At 37.7% G+C, this 13513-nt stretch overlaps 1 protein-coding gene across 1 annotated transcript; it reads left to right on the top strand.

Annotated features, from left to right (window-relative positions):
* Nucleotides 1-6683: 6683 nt before the first annotated feature.
* On the top strand, nt 6684-13038 carry LOC106395435 (ABC transporter G family member 25-like). Its single transcript, XM_048748444.1, has 4 exons — nt 6684-7030; nt 7162-8002; nt 11846-12183; nt 12278-13038. Exons 1-4 carry the CDS (start codon nt 6902-6904, stop codon nt 12950-12952), a joined length of 1983 nt encoding a protein of 660 aa, XP_048604401.1. The 5' UTR covers nt 6684-6901; the 3' UTR covers nt 12953-13038.
* The last annotated feature ends 475 nt before the right edge of the window (nt 13039-13513 follow it).

Genomic DNA, 13513 nt, shown 5'->3' with positions numbered 1-13513 from the left:
TTGGATATTCGTTTCTAAAATATTAGTATTTTTGTTTTTCTTTGTTTCTTACTGGTATTTGCATGTTAGTATTTGTTTTGCTTCGTAAAGTAATATATATTCAGATTTTTCTATTTGAATTAAAACGGAAAATGAAGTTAATCAACATGTACTGATATATTGCCCAGTCCAATAACCGTACTTGAAGACAGGGGCTGAGCTATGTGAGGAGTGAATGGGGCAGTTGCTCCCATGATTATTATTTTTTTGCTAATTTTGTATATAATTTTTAGTAATGCCCTTGATGAAAATTTGAATTTATAACTATATTACTAGTGTTTTAAAGTTTTGCTCTGGGTGAAAACTATTTCTAAATCCGCCACTGAAGAAACAAAAATCCAAATGAATTTATATTGCCGTGGCGTAATCGGAGAAGGAGATGCTCGCTCGCTCGTCAATGACTCATGGCCATAAGTGGATCATGTAATCCATATTCTCTGTGCACCCACGCGCCGGGGTGATTACGCGTTTAAGCACACACCAATTAACCTAATGTGCCAACAATACCACAATCGAATGGTATGTTATTGTAGCATTTTAGGATCGAATCCACAAGGAACTAGAGATCTACAACACCAAGAATACACAAACTTTCCTAATCCAAGCAAACAAGAAGATGGATGATTTTGTAACAAGCTAATGTCTTAGAAATATAAACAAGGTGATCTCAAATTCAATCAAGAAATAAATGCAAGAACTTTCAATCAAATGCTAAGGATGAATCCATGGGCAAAGATAATTGATATAAGATGATCAAGGTTCAATCTAGGATGTTCAAACAAAACAATCAACAAGTCTATAGGTCTAGATCTCATTCAAAATAGATTAATCCACTCCCGTGATAATAATCCCTATGCTAGTCATATATTAAACATCAACTCCCGTTGGTTAACACATTCAAGTATGCATAAATCACAAGTCTACTAACCACTTAAACATCTCGGACATCAACTGTCGTTGGCCAAATATGTAAAAGACAATGCTAAGTTCATTCAAACATTTTAACAAACATCTTGCGAACGTAAAATAGCTTAAGGTCTAGATGAAAGTGATCAAGTCTAATCTAGCATTAAGAACACTTAGCAAGCATAGAACAATGTTAATCAAGCAATAAACATCCTAAATATCCACTTAATCACCCTAATCTATCTAATCCATGAATCACAAGTTCACTGCTCACTAATCTCCATGAAAAACCTTAAATCCATGTAAGGATCAAGACTAATCATGTTAATGAGCAAGAGAAACACAAATATAATATGAAGTACTTCCTTAGATTATCAAAAGATTCAAGTTTTTACAAGTTTAGACAAAGTCTCGAGAGAAAATGAGATAAGATTAAGAGTTTTAGGTCTAAATCTATTTATAGGATTGTCAAACTCGAGCTGGTTTGATTAAATTAAACCGGGTCAAACCGGAATAAACCGATCAACAATTTTGGAATAGTGTCCACCGCGGCCTTCGCATCTCGCGGGCTCAAACCGCTGGATCATCTTCTTCGCCGCGGTCTGCACTTACCCGCGTCCGTCTTCCGCGGTTCTCCCTGGAACTCTCTGCCACGAATCCGCGGTCATGCTCAGCCCGCGTCTGTGGTCCGCGTCGGCTCCTTCCCAAGCTCGAGTCTCTGCCATGTTTCCGCGGTCGTAACCAACCCGCTGTGTGAGTCTGCGGCGTCTCTCCTCTCCACCGCATCCAAGCTCGGCCCGTGTCGTCAACCAGTCGTGCTCCAGCTCCTCTCCAGCGCTGTGCTCTGCTGCACGCCCGCTTCGTCTTTGTCGAGTTCGTCATCAGCTTCACACCGTCGTGGTCGTCGTCTTGCTCCGTCATCTGAACCTCCACGATTCGATCTCCTCCAAGCACCACTCTTCTCCAAATCTCGTGTTATCCTCCTCCACGTAGTGCTCAGCTTCATCGCCGCGGTCATGTCCTCGTTGAATCGAGCCTCGCCGTCGGGATTCAGATCCGGCGAAAAGAAGTCGTGAGCTCCAATGGCTACTTTTGATCTTTTTGCAAGCTTGGTCCTTTAACTTTTGATTCTTTACAAAATGGCCCCCAGCTTTAGAAATTGCAGACACACCCTCTCAAATCAACCCCAATCTTTCATTTGTGCGATTTAGCCCTCGTGTAATTGCAGGATGGTCCTTTGGTTTCGGATTTCTTTCAAATAGGCCACAAAATCCATAACTTGCAAGAACAACCTTGTGATTTCGCCCAAAATTTCTCAAGTGTGCACTTTAGACCACGTTTATGCAATTATGCATGTAAATGCAATATTAAGACTTAAATGCAACCTAGAATGATTAAAATGAGCTAAATGAGATGTTAAATATCGTTAAAATCATGAGTTATCAGGGGGAAGGTGAGTGAGTGAGAACAAACCTATCTTTGAAGATATAGGAAACCAGCACAGTGATGAATGACACAAAATGGATCTGCGTTGAGAAAAGAAGGGACAATGTTGAGTGGGTCATCACGTGCGGTCGACACGCGTCGCCGTCCTCAGTTTATACATGGGAGATGGGACCAACCGTTGAAAGTTGAAACTGCGAAGTTCTCACTAACTGATGTATGTAATTCATTGTAATTTGTAATTATGCGATTTTCTCTGTGACGAAGTACAAAAATGATCCCGATAAATTTTTTCTTTGACTTTTAAGTTAGTTTTGTTGTGTACAATCACAGTCATTGTCAGCACCTTGAGAACGGTCTAAGAAACGGTGTCATAAGAGCATGATTAATCTGAGCTCTTAATTTGGAGTTCTTAACTCATGATTTGATACTTTTTTATAACATTTTTCGGCTAAGAACCGACTCTTATATCTCTTGTTTAAAAGATAAACGGTTCTTAGCCAAAGCTAATAACCTAATCCTAAGAGACCGGATTAATCATGGTCTAACGGTTCTAAAACGCACCACCGTGCATCCCTGTTTACGCACGTTTTCTTGGCCAGATACAGCACACCATTAAGATAGAAGTACTTATACAATTATGCGCATACGTTTTAGTACTATTACAAAAGAACAATAAGTACTACATCAAAATATTCCTAATACATGCTCGGTCAAATTGTGCCACGCAGAATTTTTGTTATCGTCGAGTTGTAGACTTGTAGTCTTCGTATCCTATTTGAAGTGATCCACCGGTTTTAAGGAACATTCGGCTCTAAAGAACGACTTTTCGATGTTCAGTTAAGTTTTGACGTGTAATTTCTTGATTCTTTCATATTCGAGTATTGTTTTCAGTTAACATATTTTAGAAGATTTGCTCATTATACGTGTAGTCAGGTGCTATGTTCTTTCTAATATGGCTTGTCAGGTGCTATGATTCTGGACTATAAACAGCAAATGGATTTTAGTAGAAACATGTATATTGTGGAGACAAAACTTATAACATTTCAAAACATCAAACTTCAGCAGCCACAAACACACAAATGGGTACAACATTCTTTTTTTTTTTTGCTAACTTACAACAGTCTTTTTTAATCAAAACTTAAAGTTTTGTCAACTTTTGAAACATGGTAAATATACAAATCATATGTTCTTTCACAGGTTATTGGAATAGCAAAAATACTTGTTATTTTTGAAACATCTACAATGTTACCAAACTTAAGATCGAAACATAAACTAATCGTAGAATGGACATATTATTTACTTTTATCATGCTTATATTTCATATTATTTAATTATCTATATGATTTCATATAGATGGACGACAAGCAATGGCCGGCCATGGCTTCTGACTACTGAGGTTTGTTATCATTACACACGTGGGAACCGAAATTCGCACTGTCGATTTACGTTTAAATGAGAAAACTAGGAAAACCCTAATTTCCCAGAGGTCCCGGATCTCTGCGAGAGCCAACGGCAAGTGACCAAATATATGCGGAAATCATGAAAAGATAACAAACGAGTTTAGAGAAAACAGTAGATCTTATTTCGAGTCCGCGTGAGAGCGTTGCGATCATTACAAGAGATCATAAAAACTTTGGCCGCAAAGGCTGTCAGCGAGTTACCTAGTTCTAGCGGCCTAAAAGCTCAAACCTAGTTGACTCACAGCTCGATAACAAAAGACGAAGAAAATACAGAAAAGATTTTTGATTGATTTTGGACTGAACCTTATGAAAGGCTGCCTACGTACCCCTTTCAAGGATCAAGCCGAACGTAGTTCAAGAGTGAACCAAGAGATCGAACTGCTTGTGCACGTTCGTCTGGTAATCGGGTGCCAGTCATGGAAACAGAGCATGTCGAGAATAATGCCTCAGAGTTTCTAAATGCCGAGAGTTCTGAGTCTAAAAAGTTCTCCTATGCCTCTCGCGTAGCACTCCTTATATACTCGCTCCTAGGTCGGTTTACGTTTTTTCCCTTCTACCCTTAAGCCGTCATAGCCTAAAAATGGAGATATTCCATTTTTCCCGATCTTCGTAATTATCTTCAAAATTTCGTATTTATCCGCGGAAACTTTGACATTTATTTTTCCTTGCGAACCAAGCGCAAACCGTCATGCGGCTTACGGGCTGTTAGTTAAGAAATCGTAAGTTGGGCCTCGAGTCATGTCTTAGGTCCCTTTGGGCCGTCTTCTGACTCAAAGCGTTTATTACGGCTTCTTTCGATAAAGAACGAACTTTCCGCGGTTTTTACCGTAAAGTTTGATCGATGACTTAGAATGGCGGGAAACATGAAATGGGTTCGCTACGGTCTTCGGGAGATAGCATCGAAGGGTAGATGAGAATGCATGGACTAATGTCGTATCAACGTTTCAGAAGAGCTCGGTTCCTACGTAGCGACCGAGCGGAACGAACGCTTGGTCGCTACGTAGTGACCGAGCTTGGCTCGAGCTCGGTCGTTACGTAGCGACTGAGCGGAACGGACGCTAGCGACCGAGCAGAATTGACGCTCGGTCGCTCGAGCTCGGTCGCTACGTAGCGACTGAGCGGAACGGACGCTCAGTCGCTACGTAGCGACCGAGCGGAACGGACGCTCGGTTGCTACGTAACGATCGAGCTTGGCTTCGAGCTCGGTCGCTACATAGCGACCGAGCGGAACACGCATTCGGTCGTTGCGTAGCGACTTTTTTCGAGCTCTTGTCCGATGTCTCGTGAATGTGTTTTCTCCGCAAGATTCTTCGTAAAAATAAATCTTTTACGAAGATTTATTTTTCGTAAAAACGTTCATACCGATTTTTACGGACTTTCAGACATTGATTCCGTCGTGACCGATTTTGACCCCAAGAGCACATTAGATTTACCTCGTGTTAGCTATGCTAATTTTCTAGCCCACATAAACTAACTTGTCTCTCTTCCATTTTATTTTCATATATATATATACAGCTTGCATTTATAATTTGATTTCGATTATTTACAACTTAAGTATTTTTTTAAAGTTTAAAAATTTATTTTATTCATTTTAAGTTTCAGTTTTATCTTGATCATACATACACCTATTTATAAAGATTTAATAGTAATCAGTTACATTTATCATTTAATTTTAATCATTTCGGAATTTTCATATTTTATTTATTTTATATATAGATTTTTTTTTTGATAAATTTATTTATAGATAAATATTCTAAAATAATAATGAAATTTATTGTTTAACTCTTCTGTTTTAACTTTTGTATTTTTATAATTATATTAAGTAATTTATAAAAAAATATTTATTAATTATTTAATTATTTGTGTGTTTACATTAAGCATTTCAAAAAAAAAACTTTCATCGTTTTATAGATTATGTTAGTCACTAATAAAAAGTATTTCACACAAAAACCATTAATAGATTTAGATGAAAATATTTAGGTTTAGTTGACTCAACTAGATCTCTCATTACCTCTCTTTTCATTATACGAGTTTTTGGATACGTATTAAGTTATTGTCTCTGCAATTTTTTTTTTTTGACAAAGGGCTTTCAATTAAAATAAAAATGTTTACATGATAAGGTTGCAAACCTTATAGTGAGAAAAAAATTGCATGAATATAATTCATGATGAATAACATCTCAAACCTATGAAACATTCAAGGCATGAGAGAGTCGAAACCAAAAAAAAAAATGAAAAAGAGCAACTAGTGAGTGTTACCACGGCCGCTTACCTCTCCCTCGTACATTTTTCCATTTCAAGTCTTGGTACTTTATAGGAGGTCTAATCTCCCTCAAATCCCTTGTCAAACCGAGCGAGCTCATTGGTTCATCAGGGCCTCTTCCACATCACCTAACGCAGTGAAGCAGTGAAGCGAGAATGTTGTTTTTTGGACCTCCTTGTTGATAATGTTGGATGGAGAAGTCTCTGCAATTTTACAAAAGAAAACAAGAAGAGGCCGGCTCGCGGATGCATTTTAACTAGAAACAAAAACTAATCCTAACACATATATATGATGATAATATACATTATGATGATCGACCATCGTCCAAGTGTGTCTTTTACTTTTTAAAGCAAAAAAAGATCAGTTGATTCTCAATTTGACAATTAGAATGGAAAACACTTAAATGGAATTATCTACTCTGTAAAGAGAGGAAAAGTATATTCGAAATGAAAAGAAAGAAACACATTAACAATCCGAAAAGGAAAGAGAGAATTAAAGTGGCAAATTATACACACACTAATGGAGAGAAAAGACGACCCGATTCCTTTCAGCAGCCGCCCCCTGGCATTTTGCCACATGTTAATGAACATTAAACACCACTTTGCTTACATGGCATCCCACTAGCCTTTCTCGTCCCACTTCTCCTCCATAAATAGAGCTCTCAGCAACTCACCACCTGATCCTCAGCCTTCTCAATATTCTTAACCAAACTCTCTCTCTCGATCTGTACTTCTAACTCCGTTTAAGTTTGTTGTCTGAATTTTTATTTAAGAAAAGAGGTAACAATAATGTCAAGTTTTGACGGCGTTGAAAATCAAAGGAACGGTCTAGATTTATCAGCTCGTCTCCCTCAAGATCCTCGTGAACCTCGCTCAATTTTATCATCATCATCTCCTTGTTTCCCAATCACCCTCAGGGTACATATTTATATACTACACTAGTTTTTGAATATTTATATATATACAGTATATATATATATATATAAGAAACACTGACTAATACATTGTTGACTCGGTTTGACTGGGGACATGACTTGTACTTTGTTTAGTTCGTTGATGTCTGTTACCGAGTGAAGATCCATGGCAAAACCGGCGAGTCCGGTAAGATCCAGAGATTGTTGGGACTAGACCACAAACCGTCCGATGAGACTACATCAACGGAGGAGAGGACGATACTTAATGGAGTTACCGGAATGGTGTCACCCGGCGAGTTTATGGCTGTTCTTGGACCATCCGGAAGCGGAAAGTCCACGCTACTAAACGCTATTGCAGGGAGACTCCATGGACCAGGTCTCACCGGAAAAATACTCATGAACGATGTGAAACCAACGAAACAAACGCTAAAACGTACTGGCTTCGTCGCGCAGGACGATCTCCTCTACCCTCACTTAACCGTACGCGAAACCCTAGTTTTCGTCGCCTTGCTCCGTCTCCCTCGGAGTCTAACAAGACACGACAAGATCAAAGCCGCCGAGTCAGTGATCTCCGAGCTGGGGCTGGAGAAATGCGAGAACACAGTGGTTGGTAACACTTTCATCAGAGGGATATCTGGCGGTGAGAGGAAACGAGTGAGTATAGCTCATGAGTTACTCATCAACCCGAGCCTTCTTGTCCTCGACGAGCCTACGTCTGGACTCGACGCTACGGCGGCTCTACGGCTTGTTCAGACACTCGCCGGGATGGCTCATGGTAGAGGGAAGGCGGTGGTCACGTCGATTCACCAGCCGTCGAGCCGTGTGTTCCAGATGTTTGATACTGTGCTTCTTCTTTGCGAAGGAAAGTGTTTGTTCTACGGAAAAGGAAGAGACGCCATGGCTTACTTCGAGTCCGTCGGGTTCTCGCCTGCCTTTCCAATGAATCCGGCTGACTTCCTTCTCGATCTTGCTAACGGTACGTTCTCATTTTTAAAATTCAAATTATCATTATTTAACTCCATGACTTAGAGGTTGATTGGTTTGTGCTTTGGTTGCTGTGAACAGCAAAAAATATTTCTACAGCCACAATATTTAACAATCAACCTTTTGCTTTGATTTTTGAAACCTACAGCTTCGTTTCTTTTTTTTCTTTTTCTTTTGACTGTATACACTAATATTTCCACAGCAAAATAACAGTGCTTTAGAAACTTATTAATAAATCTATGAGTTTTATAACATACAAAATCACAACAAAAATCTTACCGCTACAGCAAAAAAATACACAGCATAAATTCTACAGCAAAAAACTAAAATTACAGTTGCAACCAATCAGACCCTTAGTATACTAACACGCATTTTCTTGGATTGAAAATAAACAAATATTTCACCAGATGATTAGACCTAGGATTCGATTTTTTTATTATAATCTTAAACTTGGTTTACTTTGTGTGAAAGGTACTCCTACATGAATTGACTGATGATATGACAACAAAATATGAAATTGTCGTTTTGGTTGGTGTTATGTGTATGTAGAAGTATATGGGATCTTTGATACAATGATACCGCAGCCATGCATGATACGAATCATGTGAGAAGGTAAGATATTTGTATAGATCAGTCAAAAAAAAAAATATTTGTATAGAAAAATACTATGAATATAAAAGCTTGACCCCAAAAAGAGAGATAGTAATAAATGTTATATTTATGATCGTTATGCCGACGTACGATGAAAGCTATACAAGTCTAAGCTATTATATGTCTCTTTTGGACCCTGGTCGTCGTGATGGCTTGTGATTTACTTTGGTTATAGCTTTGTTATTTCGGAGTTTAGTACTTTAAATTTTTAAACAAAGCGCTAGCGTTATACTATTAGTATTCAGCAGTATTAAATAAAATTTCTTCTATGGTCATATCTAGTAATTGTTTATTTTATTATAAGTTTTTTTGGGTCAATTTTTATTATAAGTTTATATACTACTAATTGTGCCACATTTTTAAAAGTAAAGTTGATAATTGAACGGTGGCTTTTTGATGTTAATAATTATGGCCAACTGGGAACGTGTTATGGCTTTATTTCTCTCTCTCTTTTCGAGTATGATATGTATGCCACAGGTATTTGGGTTTCAATTTTGGCTTATTATATTTTTTTGGTGTAACTTTTGGCTTATTATATATCATCTGAATAAATGTTATTCTTTGCTTTTATATAAACAAAAACTTATCTCATTACACATTTTCACTATTAAACCATGATTTTCTTTTATTCTTTTCATAATAAATCAGAACAAGATGCTCTTTATTTTATTTTTAACGGGTTAACTAGAAGAAAACACAACGTGTCTAATCTGTGTTACAAAATGACGTTATGGGTTTCACAAACTCTGTCTCTCTGTGTTTTGTGTTTCTGTTTCCTCTTTATCCAACTTTTTCAAAAAGTAAGTTCTTCTTTTTTTGTTTGCACTACCCAAGCTTTTTTCAATTTTGTCTCTTAATCCTTTTTCAGCCAACTAATGCAACCTTCTTTTACTTGTTTTAATGAAAGCAGCCTTCTTACTCTTTCCCTCTTTTATTTATGCCTGGCCTTTGAGCTCCACGTGTGGGCATGGCTTTAGATGTTCTATAGTTTTCGTTTTTCCATTCATCCTTGACTTGGGAAACTTTTACGTTAATGGGTAACCGCCTAAAGTACCCAATCACACCTTGGCATCTAACTCGTGGTTTTCACTCCTCCTTACTCAATCCACATCGAAGCAATATAGTTTTTATCCAGATAGGGAAAAGAAAATGAATTGTGGGGAATTACTTACAGTTTCAACCTAAAGAGACACATTCATATCATATAAGATAGGGAGTATAAATGGCACATAAAATAGCTTGTCATGAAAAAGAAAGAAATAGTTTGTTGCGTGCAATGGCATATGTTTAACATCATATAGTTTCTTTGTCTTCACAACCATATTCTTCACATTCAATCTTTCTTTGAATCATTATCTTTATGAAAAAGTTTCCTCTAATTGGACCAACCATCCACATGACCACTCGATCTATTGCATATATACAATATATGCATATATTTTCAGATATGTATGTGTAAATGTATGTGATTTTTCATGGCTGGAAAGTTGATAATCACATGGTGTACTAAGCAAGAATATTGTTTGACTAGTTATTAGTTATTGGAAGTATTTGCTATATTTTCATCAGAAATGTTAGATATACGTCAAAGTACAACAGTAAATACCACTTGCCCTAACTTATTGATCAATTTGAAAGAAAAGAACAACATAAATTAAATTTTCTGTTCCAAAATCATTGCCTTTTCAAAAGCTGGCTTATGAGATTTGATGACTTGACTACACTTGTCGACTACTTGACTATGCATTATTCATTTATTTATTGACTATCAAAAACTTTTGTTCGCTGAAATTCATTTTAATTCCGTTGATAGTTTTTTTTTTTTTTTGCCAAAATGTGAATTTCATATTAAATATGAGAAGAGTTTGCAAACTTTACAAAAATTTTAAAACAAAAAGGAGATCACCTTGGCAAAAAGAATAAAAACAAGATGAAGTCCATTGAAGAAGAAGAATTAAAACTTTCTAGAGGTTCCTTAGCCATGATAGCATAAGGGTCTTGTAGTTCTTCTTGTGCCGTTTCCCCAAGATAGTGTCTCTGATGTTGCGATCAATAAGCTTGCAAATCGTTGCGGGAGTTGACGACGTACCATCATGAAGTCGTTTGTTTCTTTCAGCCCATATGCAATAGATAGTTGCATGGGAAACGAGTCTCTTTAGCAGGAAAAGTAAAGCTTAACACGTGTTAGGAATTGAAACTATTCAGAATATTTTTCCGAAAGTGGAATTCAAATATATAGTAGATTATTTGATGCTCAAGATTTTGCAATATTAAGAAATTGGAATCAATGAAGAAGCTAAAATTAAGAACCGTAGTGGTGACCTTGTGCGTTCTTGGGTGGACTCTCTCGCTTCTCCAACTTGATTGGTCAGTTTTACTGCAAACTCAGTCTCCGTTACTTATTAGTCAATTTATTTGGTTTAAAGATATTTTTTTTTTTTTTTTTTTTTTTTTTTTTTTTTTTTTTGTAGACTAGGATGGGTTCGGGCCTTCGGCCTTAGTCCCACCCCAGGCCCGGGGCCGGCCGGCGCTGATACCGATAACATGGCGTAAAGCACCCCTCCCCATGGGAATCGAACTAGGGTTGCAATGGAACCTACTCCAAGCACTAAAAAAAAAAAAAAAAAAAAAAAAAAAAAAAAAAAAAAAAGATATTTACTTTTGTTAGATTAATCCAATATGGTGTCAAAACCTGTTTGAATATAGGGGAATTGGTCGGTCCAAACAATACGATTGGTGCCGTCAAAGAAACAAAAAGACGATTGGTTGATTCGCCCTCATCTCTGTTTGATGGAATGCCACTTTGAATTGTCTTTTCCATTTTTATATTTAGGATATTTAATTAATTATTCCATTGGCCATTGCCGAGTTAACTTTCGTGTATTTGGATGATAATTTGAGTGGTTAATTTCATTAATATATATAGTTTGATAGATATTAATAACACTTTTATTGGTCCATTAATTGGTTAACCGGTCTGGCTCTTTTGGATTATTTGATTGAGTAGGTACCAGCTAATCATGGCTATTTGTTATGCACTACTGTTTTTTTTTTGAATGAAATTCACTACTGGTTAGCAAATACATGAAAACAGTTCCCTGATTTTTAGCTTAATTTTCCTCAAGTTTTATTGATTATTATACGTAGCTTCTCTAAACTGATTGAGATTTGTTAACCTATGCAGGAGTTTGTCAAATTGACGGCATGACAGAACGGGAAAAGCCAAACGTGAAACAGACGCTGGCTGTAGCTTATAATACATTGCTAGCCCCAAACGTCAAAACCTGCATCGATGCGGCACCTTCTCTTGGAGAGAACATGCGTTTTGTAAAAACGCGAGAGAACGAACATGGAATAACGTCAGGTATCACAACATGGTCCAGCCAACTTTGCATTCTCCTCCACAGACTTCTTAAAGAACGGCGCCACGAATCCTTCGATGCACTTCGCGTTTTCCAAGTGATAGCGTCTTCACTACTCTCTGGTCTAATGTGGTGGCACTCAGATTATCGAGACGTACACGTAAGTACACAAACATTACTAATCATATATAAATAGAAAAATAAAACATATTGTTGTATGGTTTGGTGTTTTTTAACATAATGTTTTGTTACAGGACCGACTAGGACTACTCTTCTTCATATCCATTTTCTGGGGGGTAATTCCGTCATTTAACGCAGTTTTCACGTTTCCGCAAGAACGAGCCATCTTCACTCGAGAACGCTCGTCCGGTATGTACACACTCTCATCTTACTTCATGGCTCATGTCATTGGATCGCTCTCCATGGAACTCGTTCTCCCGGCAGTGTTCTTGACGCTAACTTATTGGATGGTCGGTCTACGTCCAGGGCTAGTCCCTTTCCTCCTCACCCTCTTCGTGCTACTACTATACGTTTTAGCATCCCAAGGACTCGGACTTGCCCTTGGCGCAGCGATCATGGACGCAAAGAAAGCTTCCACGATCGTGACTGTGACAATGCTAGCGTTTGTTTTAACCGGTGGTTACTACGTGAACAAAGTGCCTTATGGAATGGTGTGGATGAAATACATCTCCACGACGTTTTATTGTTACCGTCTGTTAATTGCAATCCAGTATGGTAATGGTGATGAGATATTGAGGATGTTTGGATGTGAGCCCAAGAGAACGCAAGGAACGGCTATGACTGCTGGGTGTAGGTTTATGGAGGAGGAAGTGGTTGGAGACATTGGGATGTGGACGAGCGTTAGTGTTTTGTTTTTCATGTTTGCTAGTTATAGAGTATTGGCTTACTTGGCTCTGAGGCGTATTTAACTTTGAAATGAGGTGAGGGAGGGGAAAAATAATGATTGGATACAAATAAAATCAAAAAATTTAATTTCTAGGTTCTTACTAATCCAGAATATTAAGCTGTTGCTAGTTAGCGACGGGTAGGTGGTTTAGTTTGTTCGGTTGTCGAGTTTTTAACATGTGAAAGTGAAACCAAAATAACAAAGTATTTTTAGCGGGAAAACGGTCAATTCATACATCAACAGGGGGTCCCGGTCCCGATCAGTACATGCACTCAACACCTGTGCTAAAACATACATTAACAAAATTTAAATTTAAATTTCATACATCAACTTACACTTTTAGGCCAATTCATACTTTGACCGTGTTGCCGTTAGTCAAATTATAACGGTGTCTTATGTGGACATAACGGGTTATTACGTGGATCAAGAGGGTGATTACGTGGATTAAGACTCGAATGTTAAAAGAAAACGACGGCGTTTTGGGGTATTGAAAACGACGCCGTTTTGTGTTTTCAGAAACTAAAACCCTTTTCTTCGTTGAAGTCGCGACAGAAGGGAAGCATCAAACTTTGAGAAAGACGAG

The sequence above is a fragment of the Brassica napus genome, chromosome C2, assembly GCF_020379485.1.
Source record: "Brassica napus cultivar Da-Ae chromosome C2, Da-Ae, whole genome shotgun sequence".
Classification (NCBI taxonomy): Eukaryota; Viridiplantae; Streptophyta; class Magnoliopsida; order Brassicales; family Brassicaceae; genus Brassica; species Brassica napus.
Note: the sequence above shows the minus strand (reverse complement) of the source record. Positions and strands in the feature narration are given on the sequence as shown.